Consider the following 16,739-nt stretch of genomic DNA (forward strand, 5'->3'; position numbering starts at 1 on the left):
CACAACAGCCTTCTGTCTGATCACCAAAACAACCTCCTATGCAGGTTAATATATATATATGGTAGTACAATTTTTAGGAAAGATTCAGATAAAACTGAAAGGAATTTTGCAAATTATAGAACAGGTAATGTGGATCAAACCTCAGTTTTTAACCTTTACAGTTTTTGGTTTGGTTTTACAAAACCCAGCATTCAACTTCATGCTCAAGTTTGAAAATAAAAATCATATATATTCAACTTGAGAGCTTCCATTTTCATTATCTTTGAGTGTTGATTCTTTTTGCCCATAAAACTTGCACATGCTCTACCATTTAAAACAACACACCAACACAACAACATAGGCCTCGGTGTCATTAGAAGAACAACTTGGAAAGAAAAATTAAAAGGTAACTATCAGTTAATACATGAGCACTACAAGCTATTTGTATTTCCTCTTTGGACTGAATTTCACTGTCTTAAGTTCTTAAATTTCTTCTATGAACCCACATGCATCCCAGCCCTCTCCTTCTGCTCTCATCTGATTATAATGTGCTGCCTTCTTGTCTGTCTACAATAGCAGTCTTATTTTCACAGTAAAGCTAGAAAGTTTCAGTACTCACTTGCTCTGAGGATGTTCTCCTTGCTGCTGCACCTGGACTGGACCTGCAGAGAGAGCAGAGAGTTTGTGAGCTACAGAAGTTAACAAGCATGCAAAATACAGAGATATAATGGGCAAGCTCCTGGGATCTAAGACAGAGGCTCTACATATTTTCAGCAACATTCTTACATACTCTACATGAGATAAATATATTTAAACAGAAGAGTATTAGCTGATGGTCAGAGTCCGATATAAGCAATTTAAAACTCTCCTAACGATAAACAAGATGGCCTAAGGACAGGATAGTAAGAGTAAAATGAAAGAACACATTGTTTAAAATTATTTGTTAAACTCCAGTTTTATATAAAAATTCCACATTTTCTCATATAATTATGATTACCATAACTCTGAATCTAAGTCCTCTGTTTTATGATTAGACAAAATACTAATATAACTGTATTATCATGACCTGCTTTAAAACTCTACTGTTGAAATTTTCAGCTATTATAGAAAGAGTTTAAACATATTCAATCTAGATTATGTTGATTCTGAAGATATTTATCAAACCTTCTTCATAGCTGTATAAACAACTCACAGTTGTATAAACAGCTCCTGGCTGGAGCTAGATTAATTTACTCTATTGTTTCTGTTTGGCTAAAGGAAATGCTATGCTCAGTATGAATTTTATAGTGCAATTCTACTTTAAAAAGTAACCGTGTAAGAATGGCAATTGGCTTCTCAGCAGATCCTCTTCCTAGGTGCTTAGCTGCCCCTGTGCTATTCCAGATTTATTAGTCTGACTCCAGTGGAGGACTCCCATTGGTCTAATACTCTAGTTAACACTGGCTTTTAGAGTTCCATCTCTGCCATATAGATTAAAGAATTTTTGTTTTTGACGGTTATCAGTCTCATAGACACAACACAGTTTAAACTGTATCTTTATTGAAGCATCAGCTCTTGTTAATTCTTCTCAAGTTTGGAAAGACACCACATTGTACAACAGCACTGAATTTGCAAGTTAGTAGATACACTGATCGGAAAAGGGGTCTGTTTTATGACATGTCAGCTGACTGAACTGGTAACACTTGGGTAAAAAGCTTTTTTGTGTGGCTGAAATTGCAGCCATAAGCTAAAATAACTTCTCAGGAAGACAAACCCCTAAGAGAGTATGAACTGAATCCTCCTCTTTTGTACATCATTCACAGATTTATTGCTATATTTCAGTGAGATGACTAACAAGATAAAATTACGTAGACGTAGTTAAAGAAGTGGAATAGCACAGGTGACACTAAGGGTGCAATTTCCCTTGCAGAACATTTGTTTCTGCTGAGAAAGTGAAGGAATGAATCCAGATTATCTTTCAGATTTCAGTTTGAATTTGTAGTTACAGAAAAAATACATAGAAAGTAAATATGTATGATCCAACAGTTATGATACATGTTCAATTCCCAAAAGGCTGTCTTTGTAAATGAGCAGCCACTGAAGTCTGAAATGAACTGTGCCCCAATTTCTAAACCTCTTTCTTCCATTCCACAGCAGCTTGCCCCAAATGTATATTCACATAAAAAATTGGATTCTACAGTGTAACACAGTCTATTTATTGTAATGGAATAACTCATGGAAAGTAATGTTGCAACTTAGAGTGGGTTATGGTGTCCTTTCCTGAAAAAAACTGTTTAAAAAAAAAAAAGAAAAAACAAAACCTCCCTCCTTCCCACCAAAAATATTATACAAAAAAACTTCAAACGAAATATTAATGATGCCCAAATTTGGCCCAGAGTTGTTTTTCCAGATTTCAAAGGCATGAGATAAACTCTCTTTTGAAGAAGAAAATATTTACCTATAATTTACCAAAGGACAATTCTGGACCAAAAGATGTTATAATGAAATGAAGGAAAGCACAAAAGAGAGAGGGGCTCAGAGAGAGAGAGACAGAGAGAAAGAGAGAAGCAGGATGGGATGTGGCAAGCCAAAAGACAGTGTATGCAAAAGGAGACATGGGCCTATGTGTATAGACTACTGTTTAAAATGGAAGAGGCTCTCTTATTTCTCACTGAAAACCATATAAAAAGAGAAAACGAGGAATGGGCCTGCTGCAAAATAATCAAGCAATTTAGCAAACTGTGGAATGAAACTCAGTGAGATGACATAGTCCTAAAGAAAAAAAAGGCAAAACCAAAAAATACAAAACACAAACATTCAGAAACAATCTACTAAAACAAACTAAGTAAAATAAGTGATCCAAAGGACACAGATAAAAGCTACTAGAGAAAGAGGAAAAATGTTAGCGGACAAAGACAGTGCTGAAGAAGTAAAATGGAAGTCAAGAGAGAGTCTTCAACAAAGTGGAGGAACAGAAGGAGCCCAAACCCATAGCGCAAAGCAATGTTTGCGAATGGAAAACAGCTCCTTTGAGCAGTAATAGTTACTCTCGAGTTGTAGCCTCTATTCCTCCTGAGTTCATCTTTAAGCCCTTCCAACCTATAGTGGAGCTAGTGTATGGACAAAAACAAGAGATTTATAATGAACAGAGCAGCTGAGATTCGCAGATCAAATCTTCTAATATAAAAAACGTGCTGACAAAGTTTTGCTCTTACAATGTCCAAGTGACAATGGTAACAAAAGACAGCTGGCTTCACACACAGCCTCTCCGAGGTCACTTTTTTTAATTCTGTGCACACAGGGGACTTCAGTGACAAAGTTAAATTTTCTTTGTGGTTTCTTACAACAGGCCTAAAGTTTACAGTTTATCACTCACCTGAAGGGCAACATATGCAGTATGGGAAATAATTTGCTTTCCACAAATTTTAAAAGCAGCTGTGGAAGAGGAATCCATGATATTGAAATAAAAATGCTTGATCAGCTAGACTTGATTGTTTCCCAAACTATGCTCACAGCTGCAGAATACAAACCATGTTTTAACATAACTGATATCATAATTAGTTATTATATAATACTTTCATTTGTTTAATATGAATTGTACATTCATATCCTAAATGCTATTTTTAAACAAAACTGCATTAAAATATGATTTCAAATAAAAACCAACAGTTTTCTAACATGTACAGTTTTAGCTATAATGGAGCTTTGTATAAATGTTGTCATGTGCTGTAGGTGCCTTTTATCATATTTTATTATTTGTATATTTTGCTATTTTGTGACATTTGCAAAAAATCTGTATTCCTTTCACAGCTATTGCAAAGTAAAGGTTTTGTATTACATCACATATAGTACCATGCCTGATGGGGATGAATGATTAGAAATATTATTTACTGTAATTCCTCTCACTCACAGGTTGTTACAGAAACAATAACCTGTGGCTGTCTCTCCTTTCCCAGGAAAGGCAGAGTTTCATTGTTTGCCCAGTCCACATCTTGTTGGCTCACAATGTATCTTGGCAGTAGATATAGTGGGCCATCATCCAGTACCATTCCCCTGTGTAGTTCAGGCAGAATGTAATCAAACCCAAAGCATTCAATTCACATTACTGTTTTTTAAGGAAACTGGATTTTATGTTCTTTAAAATACAATTTCATTGTGCTGAAATGCAGAGTAAGCTTTCTCCCATAGGCTGAAGCATTAAACAGAATGTGAAATAAAGTACTTTAAAATAAATTAAGGGAATGGTAAAATCAAGAGACCTGCTGACAATTTTCATCTATCAATCAATCATGATTGGTCTGAAAAATGAAATCACTGACTGTAATAAATTGGATGTATCTAAATCTACATGATACATTTTGCCGCAAATAATAGCGTGCACAAAAAAACTCTTTACAAAAAAACCAGAAAAAGACACAAAGAAAAGCTCATGCTGTAAGTGAAAAATTCACGTGAAAAATAAAGAGAAAAGAAAATTAAAAGAATCCTTTAACATTTTACCATGATCTTTAGGAACGGTTAGAGAAATTACTTACCTTTTATAAGTCATAACAAGATTAGCACAGAGTATTAAGTCAGCTCTTCATTATGGGAGGTACAATTAAAAGCCATTGGTTATAATAAAACAAATTGCTACACAAAGATGAAGAGTTTCCAGCCCAATATGAAAAGCTAACTCTTATGGGAGAACATTTCAACTCAAGTTTACAACATGAAGAACAATTCAGAACAATGACATCAAAACATGATTTATCACCAACAGAAAGAACCAATTTCTCTGGAACACAGAGACTGTAGGAGGCTAGCCCATAACCTCGATCATTTATGGGAGAGCATATTGCTCCATTTTAGGAAAGCATGCAGAATGTGGAACCACCAGCAGAAACCCAAACATATATATCGACACAGAGGACTAAGGTACAGGAAAGGGAATGGGTTCGCCAAGCTGTAATGAAGGAAGCAGGATATGCAAAGCATAGCAGCAGTTACCAGTTTGAGAACTACATTCCTCTAACTGTCTCATAAATGCCAGATTTATTTATGAGGTGTTGCACATATTACAAGTTACTGTCTGTGGGAAAGTGTATTACTTATATCACCTTTCCTTGAAACTCCAGCAGTAATGTGAAGACAATTTATTCTGGGTGGTCTGGGAAAGCACAATGTTGCTGCTTTTTTCCACATGTGGTTTACTTAAGAGATAGAACAGATAAATTATATAGCAACTAGCATTACAATACAGACCCCAAATACTTCACATAAATGCTTCTTATAATTTGATACTACAAAGCAGTTAAGTAGCAAGAAGTATCTCAACAACACTCAAGCTTTAGTACATATTGTGATGGCTAAATTCTTTTTTCAAATTGTACTCATCATTTATATATTAGTTACTCACTTTCTACATTAGTTATTATATAATCTGAGTTCTATACCATATACTCAGTGTATATGCCTTTTGAACCGTCTCTCAAGCACTGAAGGCTTGCCTGCTTTAAATAGATGTAAAACCACATATGCTCCCATTTTTAAGTGCAGGAGTTTACATGGTCTTTCCTGCCTGATATATTCTTTTCTCCCTAACAATGCAAAACATATCAATATCTGTATTTAAATACATAAAATAAAATTAAAGCATAATTAATAATGTCTCAAACCTGTGTAGTAACACTGTAAACAATATTAATTAATTAATTCCGGCCTATTACTGTAAGCCAAACTAGGAAAGGATTGAAAAATGTAATGAAATACACTAATTAATAAAGTTGTTTTAAATCTAATCTGAAGTATGGAGAAAATTGTAATTGCTTGGGTTGAAGTAATATGCAATATAAAAATAAGGTTGTTTAAATGATTTCACAGAAAAGGTACGTCTAGAATTGCCAACTTAAAAACCTTTTTAACAAAATACTTGAGGATTAAATAATCCTATTAAAAGATGCAATCTTCCTATTTCAGGAATGCATTCAAAAGAGTGCTCTTACACTGAGATGCATATGTCTTAAGAGTATGCTTAATCACCATCTGAATTAGGACAAAACTCAGTCCAAAACTAGAGCAAACCTCCGTTTTTTTTTTCAACTTTAAAACTGAGAACACCTCTTAAAGGGAGAGGAAAGTGAACTCAAGGAATTTTATAGGAGCAAACACACTAGCACATTTTTTAAAAGAAGCAGCGCTGTTGGTGGGATTCACCTCACTTTAGATATGAATAATGTAGTATTCTACGTATGGAATTACTCACCTGGAGTCAGTGGGAACAAATAAGTACTTTTAGGGCACCATTCATCTGGCCTGTTGTAGGCATCTACTTTAGAATAAAATGAACTGCACCTAAGATGTGCCTGTTTTCTCTACTGACTATAAGTGCAGTCTGCACAGGTGGCTCAGATGTAGATGTCTCCACTGTGCATGCCTACATTTAGTCAGGTAGATCCTATCTGATTTATTTCTAAGTTATTCATAGTTAGAAATGATGATTGCAGACTCTTTATGCTGAAGGGTATCTAAAGAACAGAGAAACTGCACTGAAATAAAAAAAAAACAAGAAACATTCTTTAGAATTAAACTCCCCCCCCCCCCAAAAAAAAAAAATTTAGGAGTAGATTTTAGCTGCTTAATAAGTGTTATATTTAGTAGACTGGACACTAAATAAAAGTCATCTTCAAATCTAGAATATGCCTTTATGTCTTTATCCACATATTACTGAGTTTTACCTTTTCTGAGTTTTTTTCCTAGCCACCTACATTTTACATGAAGATATATTTAATTTTGATCATTGTTTCCCAGTAGACTATGAACACAGACATGGAATTTTATGGTCAGATTATGCTTCAACCTAACTGCTGTCCAAGCAGGACAGCTCTGGTGGGTGGCTGAATATACTGTAAAGATGTGAGGGTTGAATTGCTTTTGTTTACGGGAGCAGAATAAAAAAAGATAGTGTCCAATATTTGCAAACTAAAGGACACAAAGGACAGTTTTCTGGGAAACAAAAAAGATGCTGATTATTCATAGCCTCTCAACTAAAACTGACCTTGTCCTGGAGATGGAAAATAAAAATGTTTATTATTAAAAGAGGGTTCAAACAAAATCTTACACATCAACCTAAACTGCAAGCTAACTGCCTCACTGAATGATAAAACAGGAAGAACCATGATATATGCAAAAGCCTTTAAAACAACAAAGGAGACAAAATAGTAAACCAGAAAGGCCAGAAGGCCAGGCCAGAAAGCTAATGGGAAAGCAAACTAGCTACTACAAACTAGCTACATAAATTTGATAGTTGAGAATTAAAAGATGCAAGAGAAAGGAAGTGTTTTTTTTAATCTCATGCCAGGAAATTTTATGAAACATTTACATTTGTATGAGAGAAAAAACCCACGAGCTGAGCTTTGTCTTCTCAAGTCCAAGCATGGGGCAGCATACAGATACGCTGCATGAAGAAGAGCATGGAACAGACAGAGAGCACATTTCTCTGATATTCTAAGAGCAGGACAGGGCCCATTCAAGTCCATACTGGTTTTGTTCAGAGAAGAAATCCCAAAGCAGCATGCTTCGACCAGTGCTTGCTTGCTGCAACACAGGAGACTCCCTCCCTCCATGCAGCTGAGTGGATCCAATTAATTAAGATGGTGTTAGCACATTCACAGGCAGGTTGCTGTGCTGTGAGGTGCCTGCACAGGCTGTTATCAGCCTCCAAGCATATGACAGACATCTTCCTTCTCTGAAAGACTGTCTCTAAAAGCGAAGTAAACACTACTAATGCCTGAGAGAAACTTCCTGGGGGTAGATGAGAGAAACCTGCTCATATATTTCCCTTGCTCTCTTATAAAACTAGACACAATCCAGTAATTCACCTGCAAGGAAAGAGGAGTTGAAAAGAGAAGAGGAAACAGGCAGCCTTATTCCTTCTTGAGGCCATTCAAATATATTTTAGTAAATATAAATAAATATATATTACTAAATCAAGTGAATCTAATCAGATTTCATTTAGATATAATCTTACTTGAATAACCAATCAGAGAACAAAAAAAAATTTTTTTTAAATCCTGGATTAGTCAGATGATATTTTCTTTTGCACTTAGGAAAACTGAAAATTCTACTACTTGTATAATTAGCTGTGAACAAGATCTTTTATAGGTTTAAATGAAAATCTTTAAAAAGCCCCAAATGCCCTGGAAATAATCTTCAGTTTGAGAAGTAGATAGTGTAAATGAAGGCAGAACTAATAAATTTTCTTTCCAAAAGTGGCATAAGAGAAAGAGATCCCTATTGCCCTTGTTCTTTGCCACAGAAATAGGAAGTATTTGCCTAACGTATTGCACGTTATTAAAAGAATAAATGCTATCACTGGAAAGATCTATGTAAAATTAACCTATATGATAATGATCCTTTCTATTTGCTCCCGGTCTCCTCTGTCTCTCATTTCCCATCAATTTTGGCCATTCCTTGGAGGGGAACAGTTTGGAAAATTGTGACCTCTATTCTCTTCAGATAACAGTGATGATGTTAACTACAGTAGACCAACTGGCACATGCATACCTGTTACTAAAAAACCTCATAAACAATTCTTTGTTTAAAAGCAGTAAGATGAGAGGAGGAGGAATTTAAATAATTGCGCAAATTGCTGTGTGAATGTATATATACAAGTGTTCTACATGTTTAAACTCTTGCTGGCTTTATGCTGAATAAGAATTTAGTAGCAGGCATATGGGAAAACAGTAATTTACAGCAATATCTTTCATGTGTAACACTGTTCCTTAGATATGTTTCCTGCACTTGTTAAACAACAATCACTGGATAAAATAAGTCAAATATTCTCCCTTAATTATTTCATTTGAAGAGCCTGGAGCGGAGCTTTGAGAATTCTGTACACTGTGTAGCTATTATGCTACTATTCAGTCTTATTTTCATACTATCTCACAACCTGGCAAGTTGACTGATGAATCACTTGGCCTTAGGAGTATGTGTTACGTGTCTGAATTATTTCCTGTCTGACCAGTATTAAGACCTTTTCAACTCCTTGCCTGTTCCAGTTCAACTGGCTTTTTAAGTTGCTGTCTTTCAGAAGGACTGAAAATACAAAAGTTATGTACATAAACTGTTGTCAAAGCACAGAATAAATTACTCTGACCCTTGGCATACATTAATATGATTAACATCTTAAAATAAGTTTTGTTTCTATTACTTTACAAATATTTTGCTTTCAAATGAAATTTCAACTGTTTTCACATTTTTCTTCCTGGACCCCAGCAACAGTCAATTTAAATGCAGCATCAAAACAAACAAATTCCCATAACACTGCAAGAAATGGAAACTACTTTTCCTCAATGGTGTGACCCTTGAAATCACATTTCAAAAGATTTTATGAGTTTTAAAATAAATTCTTCATCCAAATATAGTCATGTAACATTAATAAGGTTAAGTGAAACACTTAACTGTTAAGAAATCAGATCAGTGTTATCTGTACAACCCTTATTTTTCCTTTGAAATGTAGGCATTATAAGACGGTCTCTAATTTCACCGTATTTTTTTTCAGTAGGGCTTCTGCTTCAGACTAGATGAGGCTATTTCTTTTCACCCTCTATGTTGGAAAACTAATTTTATGCTTTACTTACTAAACAATATCCAATCTCTGTCCTGAATGGGGAACTATTTAGTTCTTTACAGATTTCTCTGTTGTGCTCAATTCTGCAATACCAAATGCCCTTATACACATAAAGACATTTATTTCTATAATAACTTTGTGAAGCAGAGGGATAGATTTATTTTACAAATGATAAACTAAGACAAGTCCAGCATAAAACATGAAGTTTGCATCAACCTGGAGACAAAGAATGCAATATGGTCTTCCTTGGTACTCATTCAACGCTTTCTGCTATAGCATCGTATTTTCTGTTCCAGCAGACAACTATCTCATCTCCCAGTTTCTGAAGTGAAAGAAGAATAGCTGTATTCACCATTCACCCCATGTGCTACAACTGGGAAACATGATTCAGTTTTGTTAATACCGAGTTATTGGCAATACCTAAACAAATGTTGGTGGGGAAGGAAGAGAGACCCCTCTGGAACATTTTGTTTCTGTTACTTTTATTCCTACGCCTTCTGAGCTGGGAATAAAAAACAAGTATCTTTCCTATGACCTTCCAAGGATTTTGAATCAAACTTTTAATCTCCAAGAAAGCCTAAGACCTATATTTCATGCTTACAATCTATCCTCCTGGATGCTGACTACAGAGGTGACATTCCTCATATCTCTACGCTAAGAAAAAGATGAACATGTGAAAAACAGTAACAGCAAAACCAAAACAATGATAAACTTTAAAAGCCACTAATCAACTGACCAATCAGTCTTCAGGCTAAACGAGTCAACAAAAAGGCATCACCCAGTTTTTTTATGTTTTCAAAGCATTTTTACAGTTAAATTTCAGCTTCTTACACTGGTCTTTGCCAGCAGTTTTGGTTGGACATTTTAACAGTTATTAGCACTCTAGTGAATGGCTGGACTACTTTTTAATTATATGAGCATGAATAAAACATATTTTTCCCCATATCATCCAATCAGAAAATCTGCACAGACATAGTTCCTAAGTAGCTGAAAACACAGCACAGCATAAACTAGCTTCTTGTTTTGCTGATGCCATTCATTTCACTTGCATATGTGTTTTTACTATATGAATAGAAATCAGAGCTTTCTTATTTAACTGTGTCCCCAGTCAGAGGACATTGTCTGTCTAATTTTTCTACATTGATAAAATGTTCCTGGCACAGACATAGTTTAAGGCTGTGAAACTACTGTCTTTTGTGGCTTTCAAAAAAAATTAAAAAGCACTACAAAAGTCATAAATGCATAATATCTTGAATTCTTTACAGGGTTTTAAAAGTCTGTATCACAAAAAAATTGTACGTAAATATACATTTACAGAGTCTATAAATGGGAAATACATTCCAGGAAAATCTGACTGAGCTCGGGTAGAATGAGATGGGTCCTAGCAGACATCTCTGGATTTGTCATTTATGTATGTAAATCAAGGGAAATCACTGAATGTCTGCATGAAGAGAGAGGAGGATTGTGTAGTAATGGCACTTCAGCATTTATCCCTGCCTTCCTGGATTACTTGCTTCTCCTTTCCTCCTCTTCCCTGTGGCCTCCTCCTTCATTTGACAGAACAAGGAAGATCTAAACAGTCTCCTTAGTCACTGAATCTTGATCAGTTCTGGTGCCTGCAACAACCTCTGTGGCTAAAGTATGCTAGAAGGTGTTCTTAAGTTATCTGCACATGAAGTTTGTAACTTGCCGATCTGTTAAGTGCATCACTAGTGTGGTACATGGCTTTCAAGAACAAAAATGAGAGACTTGCATATTTTCCTATTGTTAAAACCCTTTTTTTCTATCCAACTCCTCTAACTGTATCAGTGTTCAATAAATTATATGCTTCTGTACTGCATACTAAGTAATTAATGCTAGCACTGAGAGCTGTGGTGAGTATAAGCCTTTCACATTTTTTCCAAAGGAAGGTTTTCTACCTAGAAATTAATGATTAGTGTGGTTGCTAGGAATGTCTGACAAAGCATGCGCAAAACTAACCACTAGTTACTTTTAAATTGACAGCATACTTTTATGAATGTCCTTAATGAAGATTAGATTTACCCAATGTTTAAATTTAAATTTTTGGAGTTACATGTGACACAGAATCAAAGTATTTTTGTGTTAGAAAAAAGCATATTCCTCACTGCTACATAAAACAACATGATGTTCTTTATGTTAAAGAATTCATGTAAATGAATGTTGCTTAAACTTTCTTAAACTTTTCAAATGAGCTAGGAGCATCAAATCTGAAGGCCTTGGAGTAAGAGCACAAAAAGTAGCAAATAGAGGTAATGTGTCCATTACAGTCATTGATGTATAAAGTACTCGTAACAGACAAAATCTCAACTTGTTTACTTTTAAATATAAAAATGAATAAAACTTTTTAAAATTAAGATTCATCTAGGGAACAACAACTGCAAAGAAAACAAAGCTTCAGTCTGTGAATCTATCTGAGCAGTAAATCACCAGTACTGGGAATTTACTGTATGAAGAGCTAGATTACCCACGGAGGCAGAAAACTATATTCCTCTGAGGAGAATCGTTAAAGTGAAATCAGAATCATCATGGATGAATAACTTAATTATTTCAGAGAGTTCATAAGCTATGGAAAGAAGAGGCTGGAATCAAGCAAACGCTGCACAGAGAACTACACTGTCTAAGATAAGTTAGAAGTTCTTTTTGAAAGCAATCAAATACAAATGCAGGAAGAGGATTTGCATTTAGGATTCTGCTTTGAACCTCAAAAGAATCCTCAAAGGCTCGAAAGGTAAGATTCCTTTAGAGCTGTCTTGAATTTGGCAGTGCAGATTGCAAGGTCCAGCACAACGGCGACCACTAGCTTCCACACAGCAGTGGGTGCTCGGCACCCCAGGCTGAGAACAGAACATTACTGTGGTTGGGCTTCTAGCAGCACCGAATTGTGGAAATTGGTAAAATAAATAGGCATATGGAAAATACTATGAATAAGGACAAACCTTTCCCCCTCCAGCTCTTAAATGAAAAGCTATATGGTAATTAGGCTTAGCTAAAACTTTTTTCCATGTCACAAAACTGCATTTTAAAAACTGGAAAACAGGAAGTTAATGTAAGGAATACTGATGGGAACACACTGACTATATATTACTGATACTGATGCTGTTGTGTTTATTTAAATTGATTACCATGTGTTAAAACAGTTCCTGTCCACTAGAGACGCATGTAAAATGGATCACGCTTGATGGCATTTTACATTAATGATTACTCCAAAAGCCCCAAAGCAATGTAATTGAAGTTAGCTCAACTTTGGTTTGCTTACTATTATTTCAGACTCTAGACTCATCTTCCATAGACTGTGTTACTTAAGCTGGTTCTGCAGTGTTAGGCTGCAGCTGGGATCTGAACATAGAGTGCAGTTGCACTGCCTGCTATTACGAGTAGCAGTTTACAAACCAACGTCTGGCTTCGCAAGGAAATTGATTAAATAGTACAATCCAAAGAAATAAATATTAAATGTTGTATGCTGGCGTGCAGCTTGCTTCTGAATGAAAAAAAAAAAAAGGCCAGCTAGAAAGGAAATCTCATAGGTGTATCTTATCAACACAGTTTGACACCATACAGTCCAAGGTGGGGCACAGCATAAGAAAAGGGAAAAAATTTGTTTAAATAGATGTAATTATAAACAAATAGTGACAAGACTGACATTGGGAAATGCAAATGCACATTACATACATGAGCCTAAACTACAACCAATCAAAAGGAAAATGATACTCATAGTTCTCTGACTTGATCTAATTTGTTTCATATAGGTTTACTGATTCATAACAGATTATATATCTGTACCATAAGGCAGGATGAAATGTCTCGCTTTTTTACAGAACAAGAAGAAAGGGAAAAATCTGTATTTAAAATTGAAACGTAAAGACATATCTTGCCATGAAAAAAAAAAGCAAAGAACTTTAGAGTTTCAAATGGAGGAGGGTGAAGAGTTATTTCTGAATTACTTGATTTTATAATAAAAAACATTACATAACATTATCTGGAATATATCTGTCATTTTATCATTCAATTTCTCAGTGCCTATCCTTTCTAACAGACACTTGCATTTTATTTATTCTCTGCTTGCTAAATGCAGAGCTGGCAAGCATTTCACCAAAATAAAAATAAGCAAAAAATATTATGGTTTTGGTAAGCTGAATAGATAGAGTTTAAGCCAAAATCTTTAACAGGAAATGAGATGCCTTTCAAATCCCAGGTTTTACCACTTCCCTGAATGTGAAATAGTTCTGTGTAAATGAACCTAGTGCTTGGACTGAGTTTATCAGTAGAGAACAAAAGAAAAAGGGCAAAATATTTATATGATGGGATAATTTTATTTGGCAGAAGTCACAAGGTAGGACTATGAGCAAAGAAGCAGTAGGACTAGGCAAAATTTGGCTTCTATTTTCAGTATATGAGTTGCGGATGGACATAATTTGGGATTCAGCAGTTGGCAAACAAAGATAAATTATATTAAAAAAGTGCAAATACAAATATAGTAGCAGATTTTTAAAATGATTTTTTAAGTGAATTTTATTGTAGATATCTAAGACAGCATTCAGTGAAGTTATTCATGTGTACCTTGATCAGATTACTGCAATGATGCAATCTCCTTACTGATGTGACTTGACATTTTGCTGTACTTTCATTCACGAGCTGTCATGAATGCCTTACTTTATACAACATCTAGTTCTTGTAGCAAAAATCTCTCTCCATTTTGGTATTGCAGAGGAAATGCTACAGAGGATTTTTGCACAGCTACTAATCTAAATAGAGAGAATGAAGATAAAACTATCATCGAAGCTATTTTCTCTGGATTAGGACACTAGATCACTGACTTTTCATAGTTTTGCATTTTAATAGGCACCGAGGAAACTATATTTCTCTAAAAGTTAGAATTTTAATTCATTTGTTTTTTCTTAAGCCCAGAGGACAGTGCTACTATTAGCAAAGCAAAACGCAATAGAAAAAATGTAACCCTTTCAATGGGAATTGCCAAGTAGCTGAGGCCAAAGTTCTGACCTCTTTTTGGCATCTGAAAGAGAAATACCTACAAATTCTAATCTTACTTAAAAACTCACCGTTCCATTAGCAACTGCAAAATATAACAAAGAGAAGCAAGACTACATTGTACCAAAATAGCTGTACAAAGCACAAATGGCTAGCAGCTTTGATGTGTCCATTCAATTCTGAGCTGTAGATATCACAGATATATAAAGACACACTTTTTTTCTGGCCTGTTTTCATGTTGTGGATCTTATTAAGGACAAGGCAGCCATGGTAATTACAGCCACATCCAGAAACAATATGAAAACCTCAGCATTCACACCAATGAAAACAGAGGTAACTTAGAAAAATGTTATTTCAAAGTTCAAAGAGCATCTCTACAAAGGATATGGGGTTCATAAGGCAATGAGGCAGGCAACCTCAATTTAATGCAGCAATTTTTCTTCAGTGAATTAGTGTATTTATGCCAGATGTTTATAACCAAATTCTCCACCTGCTGGAGTTCTGCTTGAAATCAGAGAAAAGGAACTGAGAGGAACTAGTTATGTTTAGTTCATCTTGTGTCCCTGAGCCCAGGTATAGCTTTAATTGCCAAAGAACAGTTTTTGTTTACGCCATGACAATGATCTTATGTTAGTGAAAATGATTAATAAATATTAAGGCACAGCTCTGCTCTTCTTGGCCATTGCCCCCTAAAACACTTCCCCCCTTAAATTATGTCACCCTGAGATTGTAACTGTTGAATGCCATGACCAGTTTTCTGGTATAGAAATTCTTCATATTGCAAAAATATTCTCCAGGTGAGTCATACAGACTGAAAAGTTTAAAAAAAGAAAATGCAAAGAAAAAGAAAAATCCTCATGCTGTGTGTGCTTTCCCTACCTAAGTGTGACTCATTTTGTTTGTGCTTTCCCTATCTATGAGATATATTTATATTACACATAAGGAAGTTAATTTACGTAACAAAATATAAACTTTGTGCTACTCTTGTGTCAAGTTTGCATATAATATACTTAAAATAATGTATAGATCCAGGCCATAAAAACTGAGTACAAAACTAGCTATTTTCTTGGTAATCTGCCCAATAAGAAAACACCATAATTTACTCATTATGGGTTACTTACTTACTTTCGACTGGAAGTCTAAAGACCACCTTTGGTATATCAGATCTATTTAAATTACTTTCATACTTTTATAGTTGTTACTCTAATGATCTTCTGAAACAGTGTTAGATCTTCAGAAACAGTGCTAGAAACATACTTTTAACAATATGCAATTCAAGTTTCAGATATTGTATGTGGATATTCACTTAGGATTTTCTTTTATATTAAAATATTTGCATAATTAGAAAAACAATACTGATATCAAAGCATTCTTTAGTGCCTAGTAATTAACTGAAGATTCAACTTTTTCAGTTATCTACCAGTTGCACTGACAAATATCACTGTTGAATTCATTCTTCTAAACTTAGTATCTGGCAAACTGCTGCTGGAAAGTTTTAAGTTATAATATCAGAAGAAACTAACTGTAAAAATTGGTCCACTTGTTAGTAATATAGGGGGAGATATTTTTGGAAAAAAGGGAAAAAATGTACAATTCAAAAAAAGAACTACAAAGTGTAAGAGGTTGTCACAGTAAAAATTCCCAAGCCAGGTTTCAGAAAGCTGGTATACCTTCTTAGTGCAGGAGAGCCAGCAAAGCCTTCTGTAAGCCCTGGATGCAGAATTTGCAGAAATGCAACAAATTCAAAATGTTGGACTTTCTGTGCACACATAGAAGATGCTCTTGAGTTGGAATATCAAAAGTAGTCCCCTCTGCCTTTGAGATGTAAGTGGTCCACACATATGCAAACCAGCTGTGCAGCGCAGTGTAAATGTCCTGGAATTTAAGAGCCTGTAACTAAAATTGAATTCTAGAGTCTATGCTGGTGGCAAGTGCCTGAAAGTCAGACTTGCAGTTCTCTGTGTTGTAACATTGTGTTCTTTTCAAACTAGCCTAATTAGAAGGAGGAACAATCTCTTACTTCACTTAAGTTTTAAAGAATGAGATTCAGTTATTTACAACATTGTGTAATGTATACTACAGATAATTATACTTTAATCTAGAGCACTTAAAAATCTTCCTGCAGTCTCTGACTGAATGAGCTTCTGAAGTCATGAATTCAACA

General features: G+C 35.0%; 1 protein-coding gene across 13 annotated transcripts in view; it reads right to left on the bottom strand.

Moving 5' to 3' along the window:
• GPHN (gephyrin) overlaps nt 1-16,739 on the bottom strand; it is a 339,571-nt gene that overhangs the window by 61,753 nt on the left and 261,079 nt on the right. For all 13 annotated transcript variants that reach the window (XM_067295581.1, XM_067295579.1, XM_067295576.1 and 10 more), the window contains one exon: nt 599-641. In XM_067295581.1, the coding sequence (XP_067151682.1) occupies nt 599-641 (43 nt within the window). The remainder of the gene's footprint in view (nt 1-598; nt 642-16,739) is intronic.

Source organism: Apteryx mantelli, chromosome 4 (assembly GCF_036417845.1).
Source record: "Apteryx mantelli isolate bAptMan1 chromosome 4, bAptMan1.hap1, whole genome shotgun sequence".
In the NCBI taxonomy this organism is placed as follows: domain Eukaryota; kingdom Metazoa; phylum Chordata; class Aves; order Apterygiformes; family Apterygidae; genus Apteryx; species Apteryx mantelli.